Source organism: Haemaphysalis longicornis, unplaced genomic scaffold, assembly GCF_048455015.1.
Source record: "Haemaphysalis longicornis isolate Haplotype H1 unplaced genomic scaffold, Haemaphysalis longicornis Haplotype H1 scaffold_5, whole genome shotgun sequence".
NCBI classification, from domain to species: domain Eukaryota; kingdom Metazoa; phylum Arthropoda; class Arachnida; order Ixodida; family Ixodidae; genus Haemaphysalis; species Haemaphysalis longicornis.
In genome coordinates, this window is record NW_027526385.1 from 56,916,565 (window position 1) to 56,943,330 (window position 26,766).

Genomic DNA, 26,766 nt, shown 5'->3' on the forward strand with positions numbered 1-26,766 from the left:
GCCATTTTTTATGTTTAGGTTGTGTTCATGACACGGTGGTGGTATTAGTTGCATGTGAGCATGTTTGTTAAACTGTTTTGTAAACTTTTTAATAATGATGAAGATTATTGCTGTATTGTGCTTACTTTATTCTTTCTTTCCTTCTTTTTTTGCACGATACCACTGCAGTGTACGGGTGGCTGGAGCTTTGTCAAGCTGCTAAAGTGCAGCCTTTTCTTCGACCCCCTTTTTCTGGCTGTATATATGGCGAAAAGTAAAATTAATTGATTGATTGATTGATTGATGGATTTCACTTTGTTTCGCAGAACAAAATACTGCGAGCTCAACCTTCTTCGGCGAAGTAGCGGCGCCCCTGATTCACAGTTCAATGTAGGGTAAAAAGAAATACAAAAGCAGTGAATTCTTTTTGTTCACTAATCTTTATTGGAAGACTTGCATGGTGCGTGTACGTGAATGAATACAAACGCGGTCCTCAAAAAAGAATAAATATTGAGACAAAAAAGATGTAAACAACACCGTGCAGGACGTTACGAAAATACACACTTGTTCTCCCACAAGTCGGATTCCCGGCTGTACGCTAGGAGGCGCTACAGTGATTGTCACTGGGAAGAGGTTTGGCGCCAGTATGAGTTCTTGGCCTCGTTCTTTCCGATACTTTGATGTGGATGCGCCGAACCTTTGAACTCTACCGGGTATAGTCTGCAGAGCTGGACAAGAAGTTTAAAGTGGCGTTATTATTTCGCCTCATAATGGGAAGAATGCAGATCTCTAGTTCAAATGTGTGGGAGTTGCGTTAGCATGCTGCTTCTCGCGGATAATTGTCACTTCTTTCGTCTCCATTGCTTCCGATTGGGGATTCCCGAAGTGTCCGGTGTTTTCCTTCAATGGCGAACTTTAGGCTTTGGAAAGCTGCTCACTACTTGGTCGTCAGGCACGTTATAGCGCTGAAACACATTCATACCTCTAACTTGCGTGTCTAGTGATCACACAAGGTTATATTGTTCAGCAGAAAGAATATGTCCTTGTCAAATATACATTAAAGCGGACGTGGACGCAACTAGCGCATAGAAAACAGCGTGGACACTCTTTGATACACTGTTTGAATGTGGCTAACCCTTTGTTCCTTTATAAGGCGACATACATGCAGGGCGGAATAAGCGCCCTTCTTCAATCATACAAAAGCGAACCTTTGCACACCGACCAATGCCATTGCTGCGTTCGCGCATGCGCATCTAACGTGGTGTTGCTTCTACGACTTCTGCAAGTTCCTGAGGTGCTTAGGTAATGCAATCAGGCTCACTTTTTTCCGGGAAGCCACTTGTTAAACAAGTTCATGGACCCGGATTACGATTCCTCTGAAGAGTGCGCCTTTTATAGCATGTTGATGTGTTTGTAATAAAAGGTGAAGGTCGCTAACCCAAGAAAACATGTGGGCGTTCACAGTAGTCGTAGTGGTAAAGAGAAAGGCATTACGTGTGACCACACAGTTGGACATGTCGAAAAAGCTTTGTGGTTTTTAAGTCCACGCGATTTCGTTCCCTTCCGTACGTGGCATGTTTGGTACTCAAGTGCAAAACTATGAGAACCGTTCTTATGTACAGGTTAAAGTTATGTACTCGGTGCTTAACGTTCTTACGACCTTCCAGCATGCGTTTTACATGGTTTTGAGTGTTCGTATCGATAACGTCGTCTGCGCGCGAGTGAAATGTGTTTCCGGGCAGGAATGCTTCCAGTGTTGTCCACGTATACAGATAAGACGCAGCGTTACCAAAAGGCACAACTAACACCGGGTTTCTATATTAAGGCCTTCCTGGTTTTCACATGTTATAACGAACGATACAAGAGGAAGGTGCGGATACGAAGTGAGTCCTGATTGGTGTATCGTGGACATCAGTAGCGTTTCGTGCTGTCGTGGTGTTATGGCTACATATTGCCCAAAAAGCTGCCCTGTAGACTTTACGTTAGTTTGCAACCACTATCCCCCCTCCTTTTTTAAAAATTCTTCCTGTTACTCGTGGTCACGATGAACCGATGAGACTCCTGTTCCCCGTCTCAAGGACTTTCGCTACTAACGATAAAAAATCCTCACAAGCAGCACCGCAACAGCCATAAGATTTCTGCACTGATGAATTGTCTGCGTCCTCAACCACACTGCTAAGGCCGGTGGTTGTGCCATTTTATATGGCATTTTCGATGCCGGAGGTGCCGGCGTAGCGCGTTTGATCATTACAAAAAATGGCGAAATAGTGTCAGCACCACTGCATTTGAATTCGGTTCTCGTTCGAGTGTAACGTATTAATATCGTTTCGACACCTTCCGCCAAGAGTCCATTTGCCACCAAAAAAACTACCGGTTGTAGGTTCCACTACAACGCTAAAACTGTCACGTCCGGCCATTGTGCCCGGAGTCCGACGCACACTCGTTACAAACACTCAATAAAAGGCGTGGCGATCGTCGCAGGGGTCGGCTCAGGAGATGATACAACTGTGCCTCTTGGCTCTGTTGGCGTACAGTTTCTTGTGCGTGTGGACTTGGGCGGGGCAAGACTGGCGCCGTCTATTGGCGGAGCAGATGACCTCGGGCATCTTGCTCTGCATGAGGACCTCGTGGAAGACCTGCGTGACGTTGACGCCTTCCAGGGCGGAACACTCGACGTAGCCGTGTTCCCAGTCGATCGTGGCCACTGTTTCGGCAACTTCGTAGCCCACGGCGCGCCTGTAAGCGAGGTCCGCCTTGTTGCCGACCACGACCACGGGCGGCATGCCTTTCTTGCGTTCCGAGCGTGCCTGCAGAATGTCACTTCGCAGACGACGAACCTGCGAGTACAAAAAAAAACCCGGATATTAGTTCACGCTGTCACGATTTCCATGTATTCTATTTTGGTTTAGCCTAATCAAAGCGCAGACTCAAATCGATAAGTGGATAGTACCGTAGGATAAGAACGGGGGGTAAGGAACACTATGCGTGACGCTTAAAGGCCGACAGAGTGTCATGCTTGTACCTCTGTACTGTCGGAGTCAGTAGCACGCATTAGAGGTGGAAAGCTGGGAAAGTTGGTTACATGATAGCAAAAATGCAGTTAGCGCTGAATGAAGACAGGACACAGCATAGGAAGGCACGGAGCAAATGACCCGTTCAACCGATGTGTTCCAACCCTGAATGACATCTTTCAGCGCTAGTAATGTTTTCAGTTTCAATAGTACGCACTGCATGTGGTGGCGATAATGTTGGCTGGAAAAAGTCCTTCAACGTGTTCTACGTAAAGGTAACGGGGAGAGAATTTGTCCGCCTCAGTTTTTAACATAAGGCTCTGGAATGCGGCCGCTTAATGCGCCTAATTTTTTTAGGTATATGTAAGAAGTGAATTCTCATTCCCAATCACCTGAGCTGCCACAGATCACGCATACAACCTTGCACTGAGATCTTCATCCACATACTTAACACATGCTCCGCGTCGGCATGCTGTGGGGATGAATCGAACGAACACGTTAGCTCTTTGCTCGCAAATGGTACGCACCTCTTCGAAGGACTCCGCGTCGTCGATAGCGAAGACCAAGATGAAGGCCTGCGCCGTCGTCATGGCAAGCTGCCGCATTGCCGGGAACTGGTAGCTGCCGCTCGTGTCGAGCAGCTCAAGCGCCAGTCTGTTTCGCCCTCCTGTGGCGGCCCCAAAGTCTCGCCTGTGCAGTTCCTCGACTGTGGCACTGTACTGTCCAGGAACCCGGCCGTAGAGGAACTGGTGAATGAGCGAAGACTTGCCCACTCGGGCCGCCCCCATCACCGTGATGCGGACGGTCGTGGATGGCTGGCCCGTGGTGGACACTGCTCCGTTCCCGTTGGGGTTTGAAGACGGCACCTGGAGACCATTTTGTGGTGGCATTGTGGCTGCTGGAAGTAGGATTGTTCGTTCTTCGCTCTCTGAGCTTCGGTCAGACTTGAAAAGGGCGGTATCGAAGAGGGGCTCGGGAGGACGTCTTCCTTCGGGGTCGCTCGAGTCGACAGGCTAAACCTACATGGAGATAGAAATAAGAAAAACTTATTAGAAACATGTTAAACGCAAATATAAAATAGGAGCACACGTGTGCATACGTTCGACATAAAAAAGCCACTGCGCATCTTGTTCTAAGCAGGGAAAAAGTTTTCTTTCTACGCGTATAGGAATGAACAGTTGAAACACTTTGTTTATTACTCGTGCATGGTCAGACAAAAATAGATAATCACAAAATGTTGAGCTTCTGATTGGCCATGTTTCAATTTATTCGAGTAAATTAGATTTTATGCGTTTGGTTATCATACTCATGCAGCTTTTCCAGGGTTCTAGGGTTTTGCTTTTTACTCTTTGTAGTAGCCTACGAATAAATAGCTTTGACAGCAGTAAAAACACCTCAGCCCTTCAATGAAGAGCTAGTTTATCAACATAGTTCACTTCAAGCAACTCGCGAAAACAGCTAGCACCTAATTCTGTTGCCCGTAAATTACGAGGCCCAACTCTGAGGAACTGTCCATAGCTTGCGGGCCCGTGGGACCCCGGCGTACGCTTCTCGGCATTGGTTATGTTAGAGCGCGGCAAACCGACAGATGGCTGGAGCTGAGGAAAGACAGCCCATCACAGCGGCGTGAATATGTGTGACAGCGCTCGTGCAGCGAACACCTGCGCTGCTGCTGGGTTCTATTGAACACACAGAGCAGTCGCACTCTCTCAAGGCACGCTTCGCTGGGCCTCTTGCTGCGCAATAGCCGGATGACGTTGTTTCAGTACCATGGCGTACCACCACTACATTTTTGATGCGATAGCATGTGTCTTAGCAGCCTCATTGAATTGGTGTGCGCCCGTCGTCCTTACTATGGTACCATTTTTATACTGCACTCCGCGTTTCGTAGGCGGCTTCCTATCCAGGGACGCGGAGAGCGTGGAAAAAAGGAAGGACACAGAATGAACCCCTGCGGAACACCGTCCTGGACACATTAAATACTCCTCTTGTTCTAAACATGTCACTCGGAATTTTTTTTTATTTTTACATCTTCCTCCTGTCTCTTTTCCCCATCATCTTCAGCTGCGTATATTTTCACCTGCATGGTAAACCTACGCATTATGGCAATTGGTTCCCGCGCAGAGTAAACCTATTTCCGGCAGCGATACCAATTTTACTAGGTACTTGTGCCAGTCCACCCGTACGTGTGCCCTTTATGTCAGTTCACGTTTAGCCCGGACGGCAACCCTTTGAGCAGAGGTTGACGCAAATGGCGGCAATGGCAAAGTCTGCTTGCATTTATTGTGCTGGCAAATCTGTTGCGTCAACGAAGACGACGACAATAATAATGGAAGTTTGCATCTAGCTTTGCGTTTGCGTCGACACAGACGCCAACGAGGGCAATGACAACTATTGTTTTCGGCATCGATTGACGAATGATGGAATCCGAGTGTCTCACTAACAGCTGGCGTGTGCAAGAGGAGACTGAGGTCTAGCCCGCCTTTCTTGTTGCCAAGGGGTAGGGAAGAAACGGGCCGGTTGCATTCGTAGTTTTCTCTGCCTACCCATAAAACAATACCAAAAATCTACATTTCGCGGTATATTTTCTCATCATTCCTTCCCGTAAAATAGAGAAATAAAAGCATAGTGCTAGACTTCCAAAAATTTCAGCAGTGTTTGGGCGCGAACAAATTAACTTAATCAAAAAAGTCTCTATTTTAAATTGCCTTTCGAACTGTTCCCATGATTCCCGGTGTCGGAGCGTTCGCACGAAGCAATTAATTTCCGTTTCAGCCAAGAATGAAACAAGAGCTAGCATACCTCCAGAACTGTTCCAAAACTGTTTAAAATAATAAACTCGGAGAAAAAATTCTCTGCCTAGTATTACTTTCCAGAACTGTTCCCATTATACGGCGCACTGGAGCTTCGGCGCAACGAAGTTAAGGGTCCTTTCGGCCAAGCAGGAAATCAGAGTCAACGTACTTCCTGAAATGTTTCAAATAAATTATTTGTTCAAGAAATTCTCTATTTGGAATCCTTTCCAGAACTGTTCCAGAACTGCTCTCATGATTCCGAGTATTGGCGCTTCCGCACGACGAAGTTAGATGTCATTTCGGCCAAGCATAGAACGGGAGTATAGCGCATATGACAGTTCTTCCGCCGTTTATAGAGCACGTTCGCGCGATGCCTCCTTCGCCCGCTGCGTAGTGCTCATGCTTTGTCTCGTGATCGATCACCGGCTGTCATCGCTACCCCTGCACGATCATCAAAGTTCAATGTAACCACGTCTTCAGGTGAATGTCACGTGCAAGCTTTGTTTACCATCTGGGGTCAGAGTGAGAGACAGTGGGAAAGTTTCCGCATCAAAACAAGCGAAGCTTGCTGTCGTTTAGGTCGACCTACGTCGACCTTTAGGTCGACCTACAAACATTTTTGTCACCGCTAAATGTCCTGCTTACGCCATAGTTTTTGGTTTGAACAGCGACGGCGTCTAGGCAGAGCCTAATGGCAACGGCATTCGCCCGTATGTGGAGTACCTGCACATACTATGTGGAGTACCTGCACCTGCACCTGTGGAGTACCTGCACATCCCTAGGGCAAAGATAACGATAGGCAAAGATAGATGGACCAGGAGGTCATACTCCGCGCCGCCTCCTTCATCGTCCTCCGACTCCACGATCCTCATCCAGAACTACCACCAGTCATGCTATCTCCTTATCTTGGGATTTCTGAAGTGTTCAGCCTTATCTCCATTGCATCGCCCACGTCGTAATTCGTACATACATGCACATTGCAGGATCATTCCTCCATGATTCGGTCGCATTCGTAGCACTCACCGCGCAGGCGTACGTGTGTATTAGCGGAGAGCTTTAAATACACTGTTAAGCATACGGTCACGGAGGCTGGATTTTGCATTTCTGAGACATTGAGTTGGGCTGAAATGCACAACGTCGCTCACATTGTCGACGCAGAGGCACATATACAGCGCCCCATTATGACCCAAGAAAACACCAATTCCGATAGGGGCCGATGACACCTCATGGGCACCTCACAGGGCTTCCAGAGTGGTTGCCCGAAACTTCCAATGAATGAATGCATTCGTGGCGTCGTTAGTGATTCGGCATGCAGTGTATCGAAATACAAATGCATCGTCGTCTGCTAACGTCCGTGCTGAGGTTCTCCACCTTACATTCCGAATTAGCCGCCATTGCAACGAAAGTTCCGCGGAGTCTGTTGAGACCCTTCTTTTACGACTAAACAGCAGAGTCATGCGCACAGAGGGCGAATGGCTCACCGCATTATGCCCTTGTTTGGATCTGCGGCGGTGGGTTTGCAGTTCGCACTCTGCACTTCAACGAGGCGCCTACAAGACTAAGTTAAAGGCCACGCCTTGTGAGTAGTTTTTCTTGCAGCAGAATATCAGGTCAAATGCAAATTCTGTATGCCAAGCTGCAAGCTTTGCATACGTCCACGAGCAAAAGGGGAGGGGAAATTTCTATTCCTAGGATTGCCTCGAGTTTATCTTGTAGAGACGGAAAGGGCGTGTTGTTACACGTGGCCATTTAAACTGCATGGTATTAAAGTTCCAAGAGAATTCCCTTCGAACGCAAGCGTGTTATTCTTGTTTATTGCAGCAGCCTTTTTTAGTTTTGAGAACAACGCACATAAAAAGAGCATTCAATCTGGGAAGGGAATAGTATATAGTCGCTCTTTGTAGTGTATGGAGTAGGCAAGCCGGCTTTATTCAGACTGATCAATTGTGTTCACAAAGGCGATGCCAGACCTGTGCGCTTATGTGCTCAGGGAAATAATCTGCTAAAAGAGGTCGTTTTCGGTGGATTAGGAGCTTCACTGTTTGCAAATAGAAGTTTCCTCAACCAGCCCGGCCCACAGCTCGCATTAGAGTCAGCTTCTCCGTTTATCTTGGGTAATTAGGTAGACTGTATACTATGCCAACACCCAGTTAAATTACTGGGGCGATGTTACTACCCCAGTTTTCTGGGTAAAAAGTATTCTCCGTGCACGTGTTTGCAGAGGATATGTTTCCGGCGTAGAGGCATGTGTTAGCAATAACTGAGGCGCATAGATTTGAAGCACGTTTTTCCGAGTGATAATTACAATACGCGCCCCGAATGCATTACGTTTACCAAAAGAATAGTTTGGGGCCTATTTCACTAAAATAATATTTGATAACCATAACGTGACCAGAATTATGGGAGCCGTCCAAACAAGCGGATTTGAATTATAAACAAATAAATATATAAACTCTCAAACTAGAACACTACTCAATATGACACTATGCCTCTGCCACATGTAACTGTAATTTGTTATTTTACGACTTACGTGTGCTTACGAAGTATGAAATTGAATGATGCAAGCTTAGGAAATCGAGTACGGTCTTCATTCAGTCGACGACCTAACAAGTTATAACAACTAGTACGAGCAACTAGCACGAATAACGGATGATAATACTACAAAGTGATAACAGTAATAATAGTAATAATAATAATAATAAAGATGAACTTCGAAGCGAACTTTCTCCCCCAAGTGCGCCTGCCTCTTATCCAAGATTCTACCTAAACCCCTTCAGTCAAGGCAAGGGTTAACACATTCCCTGAAAACAATAAACGCTTGCATCCACAACTTTGACACCATTTTTAAGGTACCTCAATTCCTGAAGAAAAGAGGTAAAACATTCTCTGAGAAGCATAAATGCTTACTTCCGGAACACTTAGGACCGTTTTCTCAAAATGGCCACTGCAGCCCACTGAACCGGTCATTGCTTTGCAATGTTTCAGCAGGTGGACGCAGAAATCGATATTACAGGGGACCTAACCACCGGTGAGATCATCAAATTTATCTTTAAGGGGCTGAAACAACGTGCCCCGAAGGAGGCGTCTAAAGCTCACCTTCAGCGAGGTGATAGGGGAGCTGACTGTGCTTGACGAGTACGAAGAGTCACGAGTAGAATCAGCAAGCTGCGTGCCCATGCTTCCTCGTCAGGACAGGTTGGTTGATGCTTGTGGTGTGTGACGAGTGGTCTCGAGAATGCTTGCCTCTTCGCTACGTCCGTCAGGCGCCGGTGTGGGAAAGGCGAAGGGGCGGTAGCTATAGCAACACACGCGCGCAGTCGGTTCGCACGCAGAAGGCGACGTATCTGGCAGCCCGTGCTCCGTACACAGCTGCGGTTTCGGCCGCGTCACCTTATTTCTTCAAGAAGCTCGGCTCTTGTTTTGCTTGCGCGTTGATTCTCCTTTCGAGAGCAACTGTGCGGCTGTTTTCTCCCGGCGATGAAGAGCGTGTTCCTGTTCTCTCGCCGCCTTTCCCTCTCGTTGTGTTTATCGAGCCCGTAGTCTCGTCGATTGACAACGCGCGGGAAACTAGCCGCGGCTAAGACAGGCCGCTGGAAGTTGCGGCTTCGAGCGCAGATGTTTCGCTTGCGTGGCTGAGCTGAAAGCAGCGCCGGTTGAACGTTTGGGAGAGAAGGATGTCGGTCCGCGACGAGGGCAGCGCGAGCCTCCTGGATTGCCTATTTCTTGCAGGAGAAGGGTGTACTTGCTAGCTATAATGTTGACGGCTGCAATGCTTGATGCAAAATCATAAACAGTCGCTAACGCACTAAGTAAAAGACAGACCGACGAAGTACACAGGACAGCAGGCACACAAGCACCAGAGTTCTTTCCAGAAGGAAACTAAGATACTCGCAGTGTCCGTTTTGTTTCCGTCCTTTACAGGCGTTTAGGGCTCGCAGATTCTCTCTTGAAATGTGCGTTGACCCGTCAGGGATGATAACTTGAGCAAAGATACGGTAGTTACCAACCTTGCCTGTGTGGTGTAGATGAACCAGGCGACGTTGTATCCTCCACTGTTCTTCTGGGGGCGCACAGCGAAAGTCACTCGCGGCCAGCGAAGAAGCACACTGTCCTGTTCGGTGCTCACACAACACCCGTTGTTCGACAGTGAACGATGCTCGCCCGTTAGCAGCCTTTATATCGAGTCGCGCGCTTCCGCTCTCCCAAACCTTTCTCTTCTCCAGGCTCCCTCCCTCCTTCTCCTCCTCCTCCACCGCGCGCGACTCTCCGTAGCTCGCGTGTCTCGCCTCGTGAGCCGCCACTCCTCCTCACTCCCCCTTCACCTCCCTCTTATTCGCGCGGTGGCCAACTCTCTCTCTCTATGCCTCGTCCATCCAATTCACATCGGCCGGGCATCCCGATCAGCCTCGTGGCTTGTTGCGTGTGCAGCGAGCAAACAGACATCGAGACGACCCCACCCTCTCACTTTCCCCATACCGTCTCCCCCCAACGCTACCCGCGCGCTACGACGCCACGTTGCGTAATGGCGCTCTTCTCCTAAGCAGATGGGCGCTGCGCGATTGAATGTTTGGGAAGCGAGCAATACCATGCATTCACACCGTTCACTCTATTATAATTCGGCCCGCTGAGGGAGAAAAGGTCAGGGAACAAACGCTCTTAAGCCTCGTCGAAAAGAAATGCTTCGGAGCGAAGTGGCTTTTCGATAAGCTTGTGCGAGTACGTGTTGAATCTCTCGGTGCGACTTTGCTAAAAGTGGAAAATAAATGTAGGCGTTGGGCTGACGCACAGCTAAGCTGGCTGTTGTGTGGTTGTCAAACAGTTTCTTATGTACGACAGCTTGAGGATGGAGCCCCTTGGGGCTTGTGGATTATTAGTGTCTCGGCAGGTGGTCGTGCGCTGCCGAGTGGCAATATGTCTCGTTGGAAGTGGCTTTCTTGAAAGGGTTTTGAAGAACGATTCGGAGGCGAAGTATATGGGCAGGGTTAAAGCGCCTGCTTGAGTTGAAAAAGCGACTTCTTAGGCTCTTAAGGCTTGGTCGACAACTTTGGAAACGCGCGTTTCGTGCGTGTTTGTTCAGTTGCGGCTGTCGTTCCACTTTGGGTCAGGTTGGGATTGTGAAACCGTAATAGGGGATGCTCGAACGGAGCTGACTGAAGAGTGCAAACAAAAAAGGGAACACAGGAAGAAAACGGTAGCGTTTCGGACTCAATTTCAATCCGGTAAAATGGTCTGCACAGAGAGAGAAAAAAAGGACGAGGTGCTTGCGCATCACTTCACGCCTATCGCGGGCAAACAGAAAGCCCTGCTTTCCTCTCATGCTTTGAACCTTTAGTGATTGCTAAACAACAGCCCCGCTACTACTCCTATCCCCAATCGAAAGCGTCACACCGTGTTCTCCTTAAAGGCCAGTCGTGGTGAGGCCCAGCGCAATGCGGTATGGTCTTCCCCTTTTGGAAAAAAACTGCGGGTGATTCCTTTGTCACAGGAATCGGTAAAACACGAAAGTGAAATGTTTAGCGAAATCTGCCGCTTAGCATTATTTATGGGTCGGCGGCTGTCTTGTGGGTGTGCTTGGCGAGCGACGTCCTGCCGGCTGGTCGCTGTGGCAAAGGTGTACTCGCGTAATTTCCGTAACGGATATGACGACAGTGAAGTCTTGGTGTATCGCGGCATAAAACCCTTTCGCGTTAAAATATAAAAGCCGCAAACGAACAACCCGAAGTATAACGTACTAATTAGTACTAAAGGTTGCTTCCCCGCAAGAAGACCCTGTGTGCAGGGGTGCACCCTTTACAGGCCGCTTGCTGCGTTGTACTGGCGTCACTTCCGTGGCGGATATGACGTAAGTAAAATCTGCGTAAATCCCGGAATAAAAAAAAAAAAAAACGTTCGTGTTAAAAAATACCCAAATGGAGTGCGTTTCCTGTTTCTCGTGGCGGGAGAGTAGAGCGCTGCGTTAGTGCGTGCGTGCGCAGTGGGGACAGTGTCTATCCGAGCGCCTGGTAACAAACGCGGTTGTAGGGCTAACTGCGTTGCACAACACACGTCCGCCGCCAGGATTGCTTGGCAATGTTACCGGGGCGCCAACTGCCGCATGACTTTCACCTCAATTTAGAAGCAATCGTAGTATCACGACGACAGCCCGTGGCATTTCGCCCACAAGTTGCGAACGTTGTCGACTTGTTGACGCAACGAGTACGTAAAACCTGTGATGTTTTTTTTTGCGAGGAAAGCAACTACGACCTTCCTCCCAATAGGCTGCAAACATTTTTTTAGTGATTACTCATCCGTTAAAGCTTAGCAACGAGCCATGATTCTGAACAGGCCTTGTAATGCCTAGTTATTAATAGCGAAGCTGTTAAGAAAATTTAGATGTCTCGTGTCCGCAGTTAAAAATACCCAGAAAAATCCCAGCGCGGCCTCGCGGCGACCGTCCGACAGTTAACAAAACCAAAAAAATGCCGAGCGCTCCTGTGTGCGTGCCTCGCGACGACCGCCTGGCGTTTACTGTGCACGTTCGTCAATTGCCAAGTGTAGCCATTCAGGGAGATTCCAGCGACCACCCGGTAGATTAAAAAAAATAAAGAAAAACACGGCGACCACCCAGTGAACGTTTGTCAATCCGAGCATACCCACTTAAGGAGATTGTCCAAGATTGGAAAAAAAATCTCTAGCGTTCGCCGAAATCGTGGCATCATTTGCTAGGAACGAGAGAGAGACACGTCATAGCGTACGAACCTCCAAGGGGATGTCCAATAATTTTCATTCGAAAAAAAAAATAAAATGGCAGAAGCTCACACTTATAGCAACAGTGATGGAGTAAAGGTCGTTGCGGCAGCGAAGAAGAACGAAATCGGCTGCAGTCATGGACTTAAACCTTCCTGATGGTCGGGAAGATTGCGTACAGCTTCGCTACCTTCAAGTCTTACGCGTTCGTGCGTAGTTCCTTAATTGTTTTAGTCTGATTAAACGGTAGATCTACCACTCGCGATCTTTGACAATTTGGAAAAACTGGTGCACAGACTCTGGAGGTCATGTGGCTACCTTAAGATATACTTTGGAGATTTGTGGAAAATCTAGACGAGGAGGACAAAGCGCACATTCGCCACAGATCAAGGGATGGTCTAGTAATGTTACTCATCGTTATTGGCCGATCCCCCTGGTTCACTATGCGCGGATATAGAGGAGGCTTTTAAAGGTGATGATTTCCGGACCGGGCCCTCACTAAATTAACTTCGGAAGCAAGTGGAAAGGGCAGGTGTGGAACCGACTTACCTGCCTCGCGCCACTACTTGTCATTTCCTATTTTTTAACCCCCGCAGTGGCTCAGTTGCTGAGGCGTTGCGCTGCTGAGCCCGAGGTCGCGGGTTCGATATCCGGTCGCGGCGGCCGCTTTTCTGATGGAGGCGAAAAGAAAAAAAAAAAAAAACGTCTGTGTGTACGAGATTTCGGCGCACGTTAAAGATCCACAGAAGGTCAAAATGAATCCGGAGCCCTCCACTACGGCGCGCCTCATCGTCTGCGTTGCGTCGGCGCGCAACCAATCATTTCCTATGTCTTCCTTGCACGGCTGCTCTGTCAGACGGAAAACAAGCGCTAGATACAAACACTGGACGAGGAGTGGACGGGACAAGCGCTAACTTTCAACCAACTTTCAACGCTTGTCCCGTCCACTCCCCGTCCCGTGTTTTTATTTGGCGCTTGTTTTCCGTCTGACGATGAATCAACACGCCCAAACCTTTTCACTTCCGAACGGCTGCTCTGTGCAATTAAACTTCTTGACAGTGAGGTGACCTTGTGGAAACTATAAATATATGAACTGCTTGCATGGTGACTCGATGTAACGTTGCGTTCGCACCGAGCTCATGGGTACCTGTTTCCTGTTCAAAAGAATGCACGACAAAATAATGAAATGTCAGGCAGGCCTTTTCGGTCTCTGTTTGAGCAATAGGGCTATGCTATGCTGGAGTCTAAAGAGAAGGTTGCGGTAGAAAAGGAATGACGTCACCTTTGCGCTTGACTGTATGACTGCATCCCGTCATAGGTAAAGTGAGGAGAACGTAAGGTCGCACAGGCACGCGTCGTATTTTCGCAGGTAAACTATTCGGCATGAAAGCACAATGAAAGTGTAAATAAAACAGAAGGGACTCAAAATGCACTAAGAGTCTTATAGGGAAAAAATTTAGCAGGGGCGATGCCACCTCATGTAACAACATGTTTCTCGCTTTTTAGGCACCCAGAGACGCCGTTTTACAGAAGCTGAAATTAGCACCAAAATGTCGTGTTTTTATGCGGCCATACGGTTTTGTAAGGTTTGACACGGGCATCTCGGCAGCTGAGTGACATCCCCACACAAATCCCTTGGACCTCTACTGGTCGTTAGTCGAACGTCACGCCGAACCCCTTCCTTAGTAAGTCCACGGAACCTTTATTGGTTGTTAGGTGTAGACATTTAAATGGACCCTGCAACACTTCTTTCAACTTTTTTTGAGATCTTAAATGCTTGCAGCACGTAGTGACCCAACACATCCAGTACTTAGATAAAAGAGGTCGCAAAGTACCCCAGCCAAAAATTACTCTTGTATGCCCACCAGAGAACTTGTAAACTCGCTCAAAACATTTTTCTCTCTTTCCCGGTCTTGATGTTCTTCGACGGCTCGAATTACATCACTAAGGCCATGTAGCGGCTTTTGGTCGGTTTTGCTTCAGTTGCAGCAATGAACTCTTTTCGATAGGAACCTAAAAAAAGCTCAAAAACAAAGCAGAAATGGAAATCGTATCTGGTGCGACGAGCAAATCACGCAGTACCGCTCCATGCTGGCGATAACTATAGCTTTCACAGTGGTTCCAGACGCGAAGGAAAGAGCGAAAGCGCTTATCTAAAGTGTTGCAGGGTCCCTTTAAATAAACGAGTAAGCAAGGGATAAGGAAATGTATTGTTAGGTTCGACCGAAGCTGAGCGATGTTTTGCAGTTACCGATTGCAATTGCAATCACGAATACTGCGTCAAGCATTGCACTCGCGCAGACTCGAAGCATCTGAGAGCCAGGTGGCAGATCTTCCCCCCTAACGTCATTTTCGCGGGCAATTGCATCGGCAATTTCGCTGGATCCGTCCCATACCTCTTGGCCTTTGCCGAACGCGTGGCAAACACGTGCATAGGGCTTCATTTCTTTTCGGCCTCCGTTTCCACGATGCACAGGCATCCATTGCGCCGTATACGGGATGGCACTGTTTCGTAAACGCGTTATTAGCCCGCTGGGACTGTTGGCGGGGGGGAGGCAGGGAAAGAATGCTGCTGTTCACTCGCTTTCTGCGCTGGGAGAAAGAAGAGAAAGAAAGAACATACCAATAAACAACAGTGGGATACGTAATAGAAGGGTGAATAAGAAACTATGTGGGAACAGAAAGAAAAGGTAAGATTCAAGTGTTTTTAGGCCTCGCCAAATACTCGCCGTGTATTCGATCTCCTGTTTTCGCCGGGGAACCGGCTGTCCGGCATTTCGCGGGGAAAATCCGGTTAATGATCCACACGATCCCATCCGCCCTTACGAAACAGCCTCTCGGCATTATTGCCGCCGACATCATGGTGCAACCCGGGGAAAAAAAGGCAATAACGAAAAGGCGTCAAGAAACGATTTCCTACACGTATGCTGTTTTCTAAGGATGGTCCTGGAGCAAAAAAAAAAAAAGAAGCAAAAAATATACTGTGAAGTGCGCTTTTGCGACTTTTGGGAACAATAGTTTAGCTGAACGGCAGGATTTCCTGCGTTTCTCGTTCAAAAAGGCAGTGCCATGAGTAGCGGAATTTTCAGCTCATTCGCGAGATCTTGTCAATCAACTGGTAAAGTTTTCAAATTCAGTTCCACAAGAATGAAAAGAAGCTTCGAATATCTATCTATAATCGAATGCAAAATTTCGTTCGCCATATTTTGCAATTCTCAAAATGCGTCACTAGGCGATAACAAGGGCTCCTCCCTTGGCCGCAATAAATGCAATAAATGAAAAGAAAACAGAAAGCGTATTGACGTTGCATGTTGAAAAACGCCTGGTATTTTGAGTGTGACAGTCACTCTCGGGCGCTGGGTTTTTTGGTTTGAGAGCTTTGAGCAATCAATGCAAACCAGAATATCTGCGAAACTCCCGTAAACCGTTCATAACCAAGTATTCCAGGATTCTTGAATGTCAAATTCTCCTAGAGGGACGAGTCAAATAAACATTACATTCAAATTCTACGAAATATTTGATTCGTATTCAAAAGTTCTAAGATTCGCACATCACTATAAACACAATATGAACATCGCAACGACACAGTGCTAAAGCGCCAGTGCACTTCAACGGCACAAAACTGAGTACAGAGAAATTTGCGGACAAATGTAAGCGAGCGGAAGTACTTTTGCGGTGTTGTATGCAGGGTTCGCCAGTACCAAGCGAGGATAGCTACGAGGAGGTTCAAGAATAAAAGTGAATCCTTCAAAAGCTAATTAATGACCGCTCAGATATTTATTCCATTAGTGTTAAAATAATTAGGGAGCACATTTTGAAATTCCTGAGGGGTAATTGTCAGCCAGGGCGTAAGTATTCTTTCCATGGAGCTCACTTCCGGCCGCACACATGTAAGCATGTATGGCTTGGAGTAACAAGGCCTATGACCTAGAACAGGGGTGGGGAACAGTTTGACGCGGAGGGCCGATTATCATGAAGCCGACAAGGACAGTGCCGGAGGGCGGGTGGGAGGGGGAGGGGGGGGGGGCAGGAGGGGCGCGGTTTGCAAGCAATGGAGAACAAAATCACCGAATTGGCGATACTGTACATAATTTGAATACACAATATGTTTGTTTTGAAGCTTTTTGAAGTTTGATCACCTTTTTGTACCTGTGAAAAGGAAAGAAGGGAAGGCGTTATCTGAGCAAGTGTGAAGATGGGGGGGGGGGGATTTAAGACGAAGGCGTTGGATCTTTATGCTCGCGTTCGTGCTGCGAGGTACAGAAGACCATACAAAAACAATCGCGTGGGACACAAAATCACGCAGAAAATTGGAGTGCGCCTTGGGAAAGGGAAAGAACAACGCTGGAAGAGGGTTCTGAGAGAGAGCGGCGGGCCGTGGAACGTTTTGTACACGCCGAGCGTACGGCGCCGCCTGGTCTCAGAGCTTCGTTCCACACCGCGATGGGCGACGACGGACCAGGCTGAGAAAGTACGCCACCGGGGAAGTAGCAGTAGCAGTAGTAGTAGTAGTAGTAGTAGTTGTAGTAGTAGTAGTTGTAGTAGTAGTAGTAGTAGTAGTAGTTGTAGTAGCTCTTGTCTTTCCTTCGCCTTTGTCTCTTTCATAAGCTTTTCTATCCCACCCAGCTACGCGACGAACTAATTCTGCCTCCTCGGAACCTTTCAGTTCGCATAAATCATGTCCATAAAGTCGGCCTGCCGTCCTGCAGAACTAACGCCTTTTCCCAGTCATTCATACCGCGTACATCACAAGAATGGAACTACCTACCCGCGCTGACGGCAACGATTTCGGACCACCAGCTTTTTAAAACTACTTTAGCTAACATTGGGTAATCAGAAGCATTGCAGTACATTGTATTTTCCTGGTTTTGTTCTGTTAATCATTTTTCTCCTCTGTTTTATATCTTTGTAACTATTGTAACCCACTCCCCTCTCTAATGCCTCTGGCCCTGAGGGTATATAAATAAATGAATAAATAAATAAATAAATAAATAAATAAATAAATAAATAAACATGCTGTGAATACCATTGAAGACATTATGCCTCCTTGACTGACAACCTTCCTTACAGGTATTTTACTGCTCTTATGAAGGACTATGATAGCTGTGGACTCATTGAAGATATCCTCTAGTATTCTCACGTAACGCTCGTCTACACACTCATACCGCAATGCCTGCAAGGTAGTTGTGGCCACTTTATTTAACATTGGGTTCGGAAGCGGTTGTGGATGAAGATGCAGCAGCGGCCCGATGATGGCTGCATGAAAGTTCAACACTGAGTCCGAGAGAAGATCAGCGGAAGTTCCGACTACGCTTTTGCTTTCACGTTCTTAGAAAGTTCTGAGCATTTCCCGTAATTAATCTTAGGGGACTTTTTAAAGCGAAAGCATTAGCCCCACTTCCCTCTCCCTACACCCAATGGTACAAAAAACTGGCGTTGCTGTTGTTGTCTTGCACAGAAAATGTCCACCATCTGTAAAAAACACTTTGGAATCATTATAGGAGCAGACCCCGGGTCTCCACAGTGGAATACCAACTTGGACTAGTTGGTACACACACAGAGTGTGACAAACACTTTGGAGTCCATTTAGAAGCAGAACCCGGGTCTTCGCAGTAGAATACAAACTTCGGCTAGTTGGTAAATTACGAAAAAGAAAAACTGTGCATAAAAAGACCCCCGAGACCTCATACTGAGCACCGAGATTGCATACTTTGACAGGACTCTTGGGTGTGATTTTTAGTGCCTTTGTACTGCGCAGACCCTCGGATTATTTTGTTCTGTTTATGTAAGAAGCGATTGCGAAGGCGTACCGTCAAAATGTAGTTCACGAGGATGGCTTGGTGGGCTAGTTGGTGTAGCATCGTAAAGGGTTGACAGCGCATAAACACGACGACACAAGGAAGACAAGACAGGACAGACTTGCAGTTCAGCGCTTGTCCTGTCTTCTCTTCCTTGTGTCGTCGTGTTTATGCGCTGTCAACCCTTTATGGTACTGTCAAACAGCTTACTTCACGTGTTACGCTATCTTTTTGGTCTCTGTTTCTTTTTGCTTTTTCCCTTAGTTTTGTGCGCTAGGCTTTCGCGCATGCGTAAAACGCATTTTCGTTCATAATGTGTTTCTTTACTCAAATAAAAACCAGCTGCTCGTCTGCGCCCTGTGTGTCTTCTCTTCTGTCCTTGTTTCATGCGCAGTGTTTCCTTTTTTTTGACAGTAGGAGCCACAACAGCGCTATAGCGTGATACCAGCGGCGGCACAGTGCATGAGGCGTTGTCGTCGTGTCACGTGTCAGGTGAGCGTGACGGCACGTGAGTTGAAGAGGTACACCCAAACGGTGGAAAACTCCGATTCTGGAGAAGCTGAGACGTAAAGGTTTCGCCAGCTGGTCTGTTGAAGGGATTCGCACCGAAAGACGAATAAAGGAAAGCGAATGAAGACGCGAATACAATGTACCAGCAAATGAGACATTGGAAAGTGTAACCATGGGCAGCCAGAATTCTGTCGCATTCAAAGCACGTAAGAAGAACAAATACCTATGCGTACCTTTGGTGCACACCACCACACGCGTTACCGGCAGCCCAATTTCTGTGGAGAGTCTCCAAAGATGGCTTAATAATTAAGTAAAGGAATATAAAACATCACTAGCTTTCCAACGCAAAATTTCGACGGTTCAGGAAGCTAGTAAAACCATTGCAGGAAGGGAATATTTCCCATAGTGCAAAGGATCAACTTGGTAATGAAAACTGCAAAAATAGTTCGCGGAAGTGTGAATAGCTTATCTGTAATTTGTCCTCGCAAGTAACTACCCATACATATCAATGGGATAATTCAATGGATCTTGAACCTGGTAGAGCAGCATGCTAAACTTGAAACTGCACAGAAAGAAAGCTTTCGCCCTCAATATTACCTGGGTGAAAATAGTTTGCGTTGCATTGAATAAGATCAGAGTAATCACTTCTGCAAGAACTGCAATGAGCTGGGAAGCTGCGCATGAAAACTAGTACTTTAGACTTTATCACCGAAGTCCTTGTAGTTGACCTTCGAATAGTTGTTGTACACCTGGCGTCCAGTGCAAAGGTCACCAGTCAGCAACTCCTGACAGCTTCAATAACATATGTAATGCGCTGCTGTAGTTGTAAGTACCTGTTGCGGAAGCGCTTATTCATGGTACAAACAACGTCCCAGTAGGGTGGCGAACGGTGACTTTGTCAGTTCCAGGCGACAACGCGTAATCCGATTTGCGGCCTCTTTCGCCAGCTTTGAAACGCTAGCAGGGAAACGAAACGCTAATCGGATTGCATGCCACAGCCCTCCAAGGGCACACCGCGGCAACGCCGGGATCCGGGATGCTCACATCCACATGAAGCAAGCGCTTTAATTCATACAGCCAGCGCATTCATGGTGCATCAGTAGTGAGTAGGTTTTGGTACAGTTAGGGCGGTGCAATTTGCCGTAAGTCTTGTGAGGTGACTCATGGCAAAAGTTGTATGTTCGGAGCCTTGTGAGTTAGAACGACACACACACACGCACAGACACAGACACAGATACACACAGAGACAGAAGCACACAGATACAGAGACACACACAGATACACAGACACAAACACAGACACACACAGACGGACCTACAAACAGACACACGCACACACACAGATACACAGACACACACATAGACAAACATAGACACAAACAGACACGCACAGAGCACACAGACACACACACGGACAAACACAGATACACAAATACAGACACACACACACACACACACACACACACACGGACAAACACAGACACACACATGGTCAAACACAGATACACAAATGCAATCACACACATGGTCAAACACAGACACACACACACACACATACGGGCAAACATAGATACACACACACACACACACACACACACACACACACACACACACACACACACACACACACACACACACACACACACACACACACACACACACACACACACACACATCTCTATGGGTCCAGTTACTCTCGTCGGAGCTTGTGAGGGTTGTGAAATCGAGTGTACAGAAAAAGAGGAAGGAGTTGCAATGGCAGCGACGAAATGCGATGCTGGTGGAAAACAAAAAGAACAACAGGGAGGCAATGCCGCTGCTAAAGCGATCAAACGCGACCGCTGAGAGAGTTAGAGCGCCTAGCCCTGTTGGCGTGGTGCGCGAGGGGCGTGGGAAAAACGCCTTGTTGTTGTTGATAAACTTTATTGACACACAAAAACAAAGAAAAAGACCCCCAATGTCTGGGATGCTGAAAGGAAAAAAATTGCCTATAGAAAGGGGAGGACCTGACGAACGTGAGCCACAAAAGCTCGCCACCAGGCCGCTCGGTCTGTTCCCTCCAGCGGCGCGAGCCAGTCTTGGAGAGAAGAGGGAGGAGGCGAAAGGGATTTAAGATGCGTTGCGAGTGATGGTTGCGAAGCAGAACGGTCCCAAAGAACATGCGCCGTATTGGGAAAGCGAGAACACTTAGAGCACCGTGCAGGGATGCGTTTGGGGTTGAAAGGCTGTCCGTTTCTGTTTGCCGGATAAGAAAAACATCTGCTCGGGGTAAAAGGTGAGGGAGAGACGGAAGAGTCTGCTATCCCTGACAAACTGTTGCACAGTCTGGCGTCGACGTAGACGGGCTTGTCGCGCCTGCGTGGGTGGGTGGAAAGGGATTGGCCAGGGCGTCTCCGAGTGTTCCGGTTGGGACGGAGCATGGAAGAGCTGATGCGCCAGCTCGTTGCCCGGGACGCCTGCGTGACCAGGAACCCAGTCCAGCATATAGCTATAGTACCAGTGTGTTTGGCCAGATGAGTGTGGAGTGTACGCACCGTACTTATGGAAAGCAACTGCTCCTTGAACAAGCAGAGAGCATCCTGACTGTCGCTGAGGATAACGTGGTTACCAGGAGTGGCTAAGGATGAGATCGCGTCAGCGATTCTTGAGCCTCGGAAGACAGGGTGGAAGGAATGCCCGAGTATCTTCTGGAAGGGCGGGTGGGTAGGACGAACAAATGTGTGACCCCGCGTTTGTCTTTGGAAGACAAGGGGACATCTGTGTACGTCACTGTTACTAAATCACCAAAGCGGTAGCCAAGAGTGCATATTCGAGCTCGACGAAGTCCTGGATGTGAGTTTGCCGATACAGTGATTGGAATGGTAGGACCTGTTATGCGAGCGAGGTGGGGTTATTCTTGGGTTCAGCGAGTGAGCTAAGACGACAAGGCGAGCCCCTAAAGTGCTCTGCTCTTAAAGACGCCTTGTCTCGTACTTACCGCTGTGCAAATCGTGCGCTGCCCCGCGCACCCTGTACCACATGGTATGGGAGTGTTCGGCAAACCCTAAGATTCAAAGAATCACACACCCTTCCCGTGAGCAGTGGGAGAAGAGCTGTCCAGCTCCGGTCTCGATTCCAAGCTTAGGCTGGTGGCAAGGGCCGTGGCAGGAAGGGTCTCCAATTGAGTCCCGGACTGAGGACCCCAGCCCACATTATGATGCTCGTAATAAAGTTTTTTTCTTCTCTCTCTCTTCTAAAGCTGGACCAAGGGGTGCGCATCGTACCGATCCTGAAGCTCGCAAGGAAGAAGAATGAGATGTTCACGCGTTAAGATCCAGCTGTGAATATTTAATTACTTTTAATTCTTTCTAATAACAGCTTAATGTAAACCAGGCAGCATAATGATGTCGGTGTCCAGAAATTGTTTCTACACGTGCACCTCGCTTTTTTGTTATTGCACTCTGTTTTTTCCCGAATTGTCAATTGTAATATACAATAAAACTCTTTGAAGCGGATGCCCTTGACACGTGAACATAACCTCTACCTTTTCTTACCAAAACATAACACAGCGCACAAATAATAATAAAAAAGACGATGCACAAAGCACATCACGTGTTGTATCGTCTGTCTTAGCCCTGTCTGTGCGCCGTCTTCTGTCTAGGCATTATGCGCCGACTGGCCTGATTTACCCCTTGTTTACTCGTGCTCAAGTTCCTTCTATTTACTGTTTATGCCGAATGCGCTAATAGCCACTTCTGCTCGTTTCGCGGGAAATTAATGAAGCCTGTTTAGCGAAGCCTCTTTCGTAAAGTCTGCTCTATGAAGCCTTTTGTATTTTCCTGTTTCTCACTGGCTCGGGCGAAAGTTGGTGCACAACAGACGCAGTGGGCAACGTGGGCGCGCGGGTTCTAACGTCGTCAACCGGCACCCACATTTCGGCGACGCTGCCTGGCATGTCGTAAGACTGAAATTGGAGGCGTTACACACGGAAAGGCGTCCCCGAACCGGGCTCCGTCGCCTCCGTCATACGAGATAGCATGGTGGTCGAGCGACCAGCAAAGGTGGTGAGGACGACAAGAAGGTGAAGGGAAACTTAGCCGGTTTACTGTATCGCGAGAAATGAGCTGAAGCAATACAGGAACATTACCCTTCCGGGCAAGGTGAGACTCAATAGGGCGACAGCATGGATTCGCAGCGGCAAAACGAATTCGAACTATCCACGGAGCGGGCGGTTTTATACGCAATAGCCGTAACGGCTCCGCATACGGCCCGAAAATGGCACAGAGGAACACAACGCTCTTTCCAGAGTTCGTGAGCGGCCGGCAGCAGCGGCGTTCGCTAAGTCTGAGAGAGGGGGCAGAGATCTCGGCTGCGGCGTCCGCTTCCACGGGGCAGGTTGCTACGTGAAGATCCGTTGCAGCCGCCGAATTTGGGTCACCGACAGCTAGACGCCCACGCGCCGGTCGTTCTCCGGCACGTTGTGACCTGTCCGATGCAGCTTTCGTATACAGCATCAGATCTCACCCCGAAACTTGGAGCACGCGCGAACATGGTAGCGGCGCACGGAATCGTAACAGAGGTTACCTTACGTTAAGCCTAAACATCGGACATTAGGCCTAGGTTCCCGCTTTGGGGTCTAACGCAGTCAACAAGTGCACGTTGGAAAAGAAGTACTCGTTGTTTGTCAGGCTGTTGGCACCACTTGACGACGTCGGAAGACATCCGAGAGAAACATTATGTCTAAGCCAGCGCATGCCCCACAGTCAGGCAAAGGGATGCATGTCCGCAGACATTTAATGACCACAGATTGATTGATTGATTGATTGTAGGGTTTAACGCGCCGACGCAACGCAGGCGATGAGACGCACCGTGGTGGAGGGCTCCGGATTAATTTTGACCACCTGGGGATCTTGAACGTGCGCCTAAATCTCGTACACACGGGCGTTTTTGCTTTTCTCCTCCATCAGAAAAGCGACAGTCATGGCCGGGAATCGAAGCCGCGTCGTTGATGTCAACAGCCCGACGCCTTACCCACTCAACAACCGCGGCGGGTAGATAACCACAGCTTTATAAGGTTGAATATGCTTGCTTGACCATGCACCAGGATCGAAACAGGTCAGTCAAGGAGTCGATTACTTACAGGACAAGCACTAAAAGGGTGGACAACAAGAAATCTGTGCCCGTACCCTGTACCTTGGGGGCATTGTCTGTAACCTGCCAATTTTTCACATATACCCACAGAGTAACGCGTACTGGTTGTCTGTTTTATGACATTTTAAAAGAGGAAAAAATTCATTGGTGCACTTAAATCTGCTTAGTGCTTTGAAGGCGAAAGCCTGGTGACACTTTTTAACAACTCGTTTACAGCTGCAATGTATTTTTACTTCGCTTTCGTTATTTTGTCCTTTCGACGCAAATTAATTATTTTGTTCTACTCGACCAGCTCCTTTCTCCTACAGACAGGGCGCCGCGCTCATGCGTCATGCGGCACGCACTATTCTGCAACGTTTACGTTAGCGAGTTATCGTTTTGGGAATTTTGTGGAGCGCACACATTATCCCCCCACAGCTTCCGACTCCTCGGCGATTCCCCGGCTGAGTATGTGCCGCGCAGAAAAAAACAGCAACAACGACAAGAACTTTTATTCTACCGCCGAAACACTTCGCAAGTGGTATACCCCTCCCCTGCCCCCTCGATGTCCTTACTGCTCTACCACAGCTCCATCAGCCATCACACACCTAGTTTGGTGGTGCCCAGCTTTCGCCATGCACCGTACATTTAAATCTCCACAACCCCATCCCGATCCACAACAAACTGATGCACAACTATTATATGAAATAGCGGTTCATTCAACTAAAAGCGGTCTGGCACGGGTTGTTTGAGCGGGTCCTCCCCCGAACGAACTGGCGAACGTGCACAAACCCTATTGCGATCACCACGAACTGGCACATGAATTGCAGGTTCCAAGAACTGGCCCAGTTATTGAGTATACTGAGAACGACCAGCATTTGTTTATTTTCTCTTACCCTCCCTCCCCATTCTTTTCGCCCATCGTGACCACTGGTAATCCTTTTCTATTAAAGGTTGTCTCTATCTCTCTCTATACCGCTGACAACGTGCGGAGACACTACAGTTGTACTGTGGACGTTCACTTATGGACGAATGAAAAGCGTACATGGCAGTAGGAACTACAACACGCAAAATATAATATTTTGGTTCGTGGAGATCACATAATGACGTGTTGGGGTATATACAGTCCAGCCTCGTTATAGCGAACACTGATATAGCGAAGGATCGGATATAGCGAACTAAATACGAAGGTTGTTTGGTCACGCTACATTTAAATTACACCTATCCTTTTTATAACGAAACGGAAACCTCGAGATCCGAGCGATATCGTCTATAACGAAGAAATATTTGGTTTCAGCAAGACTCAAAACTCGACAGCTAGCATAATAAGAGCAAAATTTTAAAAAAAGTAAGACAAAACCGTTTTTCAGCAGCTTAAGGCTACTGAATTGCGTGGACACTGTGAACAACTTCATTCTGCTCGTACTGTGAAAGCCACCAGGCGAAGGCTACATCCTCCTTCAAGTAAAGAAGAAGGCTGCCCTGTTTTGCCGAACGAACTTCGGTCTGTTGTAATTTCACGTTCTCACGTCCCGGTCTGTTTAGTTTGAAATGCCACGAGGAGACAGATAAGGACTACCTCATTTATAGTGGGTTTGAAGCCTTTAGACCAAAGCGTTTTTTTATCTAGGAATATTGCGAGAGTCAGATTGCCGATTTATTAGAGCCGATTTTTACCTCTACGGTTAAAACGTATATCGGACATAACGAACTTAATTTACTGCCCCAATACTACTTCGTTATAACCAGGTTCGACTGTAGTATTTGGAAAGTTCCGTTCACAAACTTTGCAGCTGTTATGGAGTGACACGATAATTTGATAATTTGACTTGATTAGAATGAAATTTCGCTCTCTGTGTGTTTTCGTTCACAGTTGCGCGTTCGCATCTTATTTGTCCATGACTGCACAGGGCTACTTTAACTTGTGTATCGGTTTGCTACTGTGGGACCCGGATCTCGCCGCTTTTTGTTTATTCGCACTTTACACCGGCGGCCATTTTATTGATCGGAGAACAACAAGAACGACGACGACGGTTTTTCTCAGAATGGGGAAGTCAGGGCTTTCGCCTCAAAAACTAAAAAAAAAAATATTGATTAACGATTTTTATACGGATGCATAATTTTCACCGGACAGAATACGCAAATGGTACTACCCCCGCATCAACCCGAAATGTCCGTAGTGCCAGCAAGCCGTCAAGGCTGATTGTCACCACCTGGGCTAGATATGCCCCACATTCTCTCGATATCGGAATTTCACTCCCCCACACCCAGATCCCTCAACCCATACCTATCCTCGCGCATGAACACGCCATTATCCTTATCATACAGTTTGCGTGCTCCATTGCTCGCGACTCGGCGAGCAATGGAACGGACTGTGATAGCAGTAACATTAAGGGACAAAAAGAGAGTGGAGTGGGTCATGGAACAAACGCGCGCTAACGACGTATTAGTAGAATTTAAGAAGAAATGGGCAGGGCCTGTAATGCGAAGGCAACATAACTGTTGGTCCTTAAGGGTAACAGAGTGGATCCCTAGAGAAGGCAAGCGTGGCAGGGGGCGGCAGAAAGTTAGATGGGCTTATGAGATCAAGAAGTTTGCGGGGATAAATTGGTCGCAATTAGCACAGGACCGGGGTAGTTGGGGATATATGGGAGAGGGCTTTGGCCTGCAGTGGGCGTAGATAGGCCGATAATGACGATGATGACAGTTCGCCATTAAGAGCCGTCTAGCGCGACTTATATAGCGATGGCCTACAACAGACCATGCAATGCTGTACAACCGTCCTGTGAAAAATCTCATGCCGCCTCCTGACGATCACGAACGCATGACGAACCCATTT

The 26,766-nt window shown here is 47.8% G+C and overlaps 1 protein-coding gene across 2 annotated transcripts; it reads right to left on the bottom strand.

The window, feature by feature from the left end:
- Positions 1 to 400: 400 nt before the first annotated feature.
- On the bottom strand, positions 401 to 9,944 carry LOC144138257 (ras-related protein Rap-1b-like). 2 transcript variants are annotated; one of them, XM_077670442.1, is made up of 3 exons: positions 8,882 to 9,944; positions 3,518 to 4,009; positions 401 to 2,816 (listed from the first exon to the last, which is right to left on the bottom strand). In XM_077670442.1, exons 2-3 carry the CDS (start codon positions 3,878 to 3,880, stop codon positions 2,469 to 2,471), a joined length of 711 nt encoding a protein of 236 aa, XP_077526568.1. In that variant the 5' UTR covers positions 3,881 to 4,009; positions 8,882 to 9,944; the 3' UTR covers positions 401 to 2,468. The 2 variants fall into 2 exon arrangements, with proteins under 2 accessions (XP_077526568.1, XP_077526569.1); XM_077670443.1 differs by having other exon boundaries at positions 9,793 to 9,942.
- Between the last annotated feature and the right edge of the window lie 16,822 nt (positions 9,945 to 26,766).

Excerpts from the sequence above, each read along its gene's own strand:
- LOC144138257 (XM_077670442.1), bottom strand. The coding sequence starts at position 3,880 with ATGCCACCACAAAATGGTCTCCAGGTGCCGTCTTCAAACCCCAACGGG. Across the intron at positions 2,817-3,517 it reads ACGCGGAGTCCTTCGAAGAG|GTTCGTCGTCTGCGAAGTGA; the intron begins GTGCGTACCATT and ends TTGTACTCGCAG.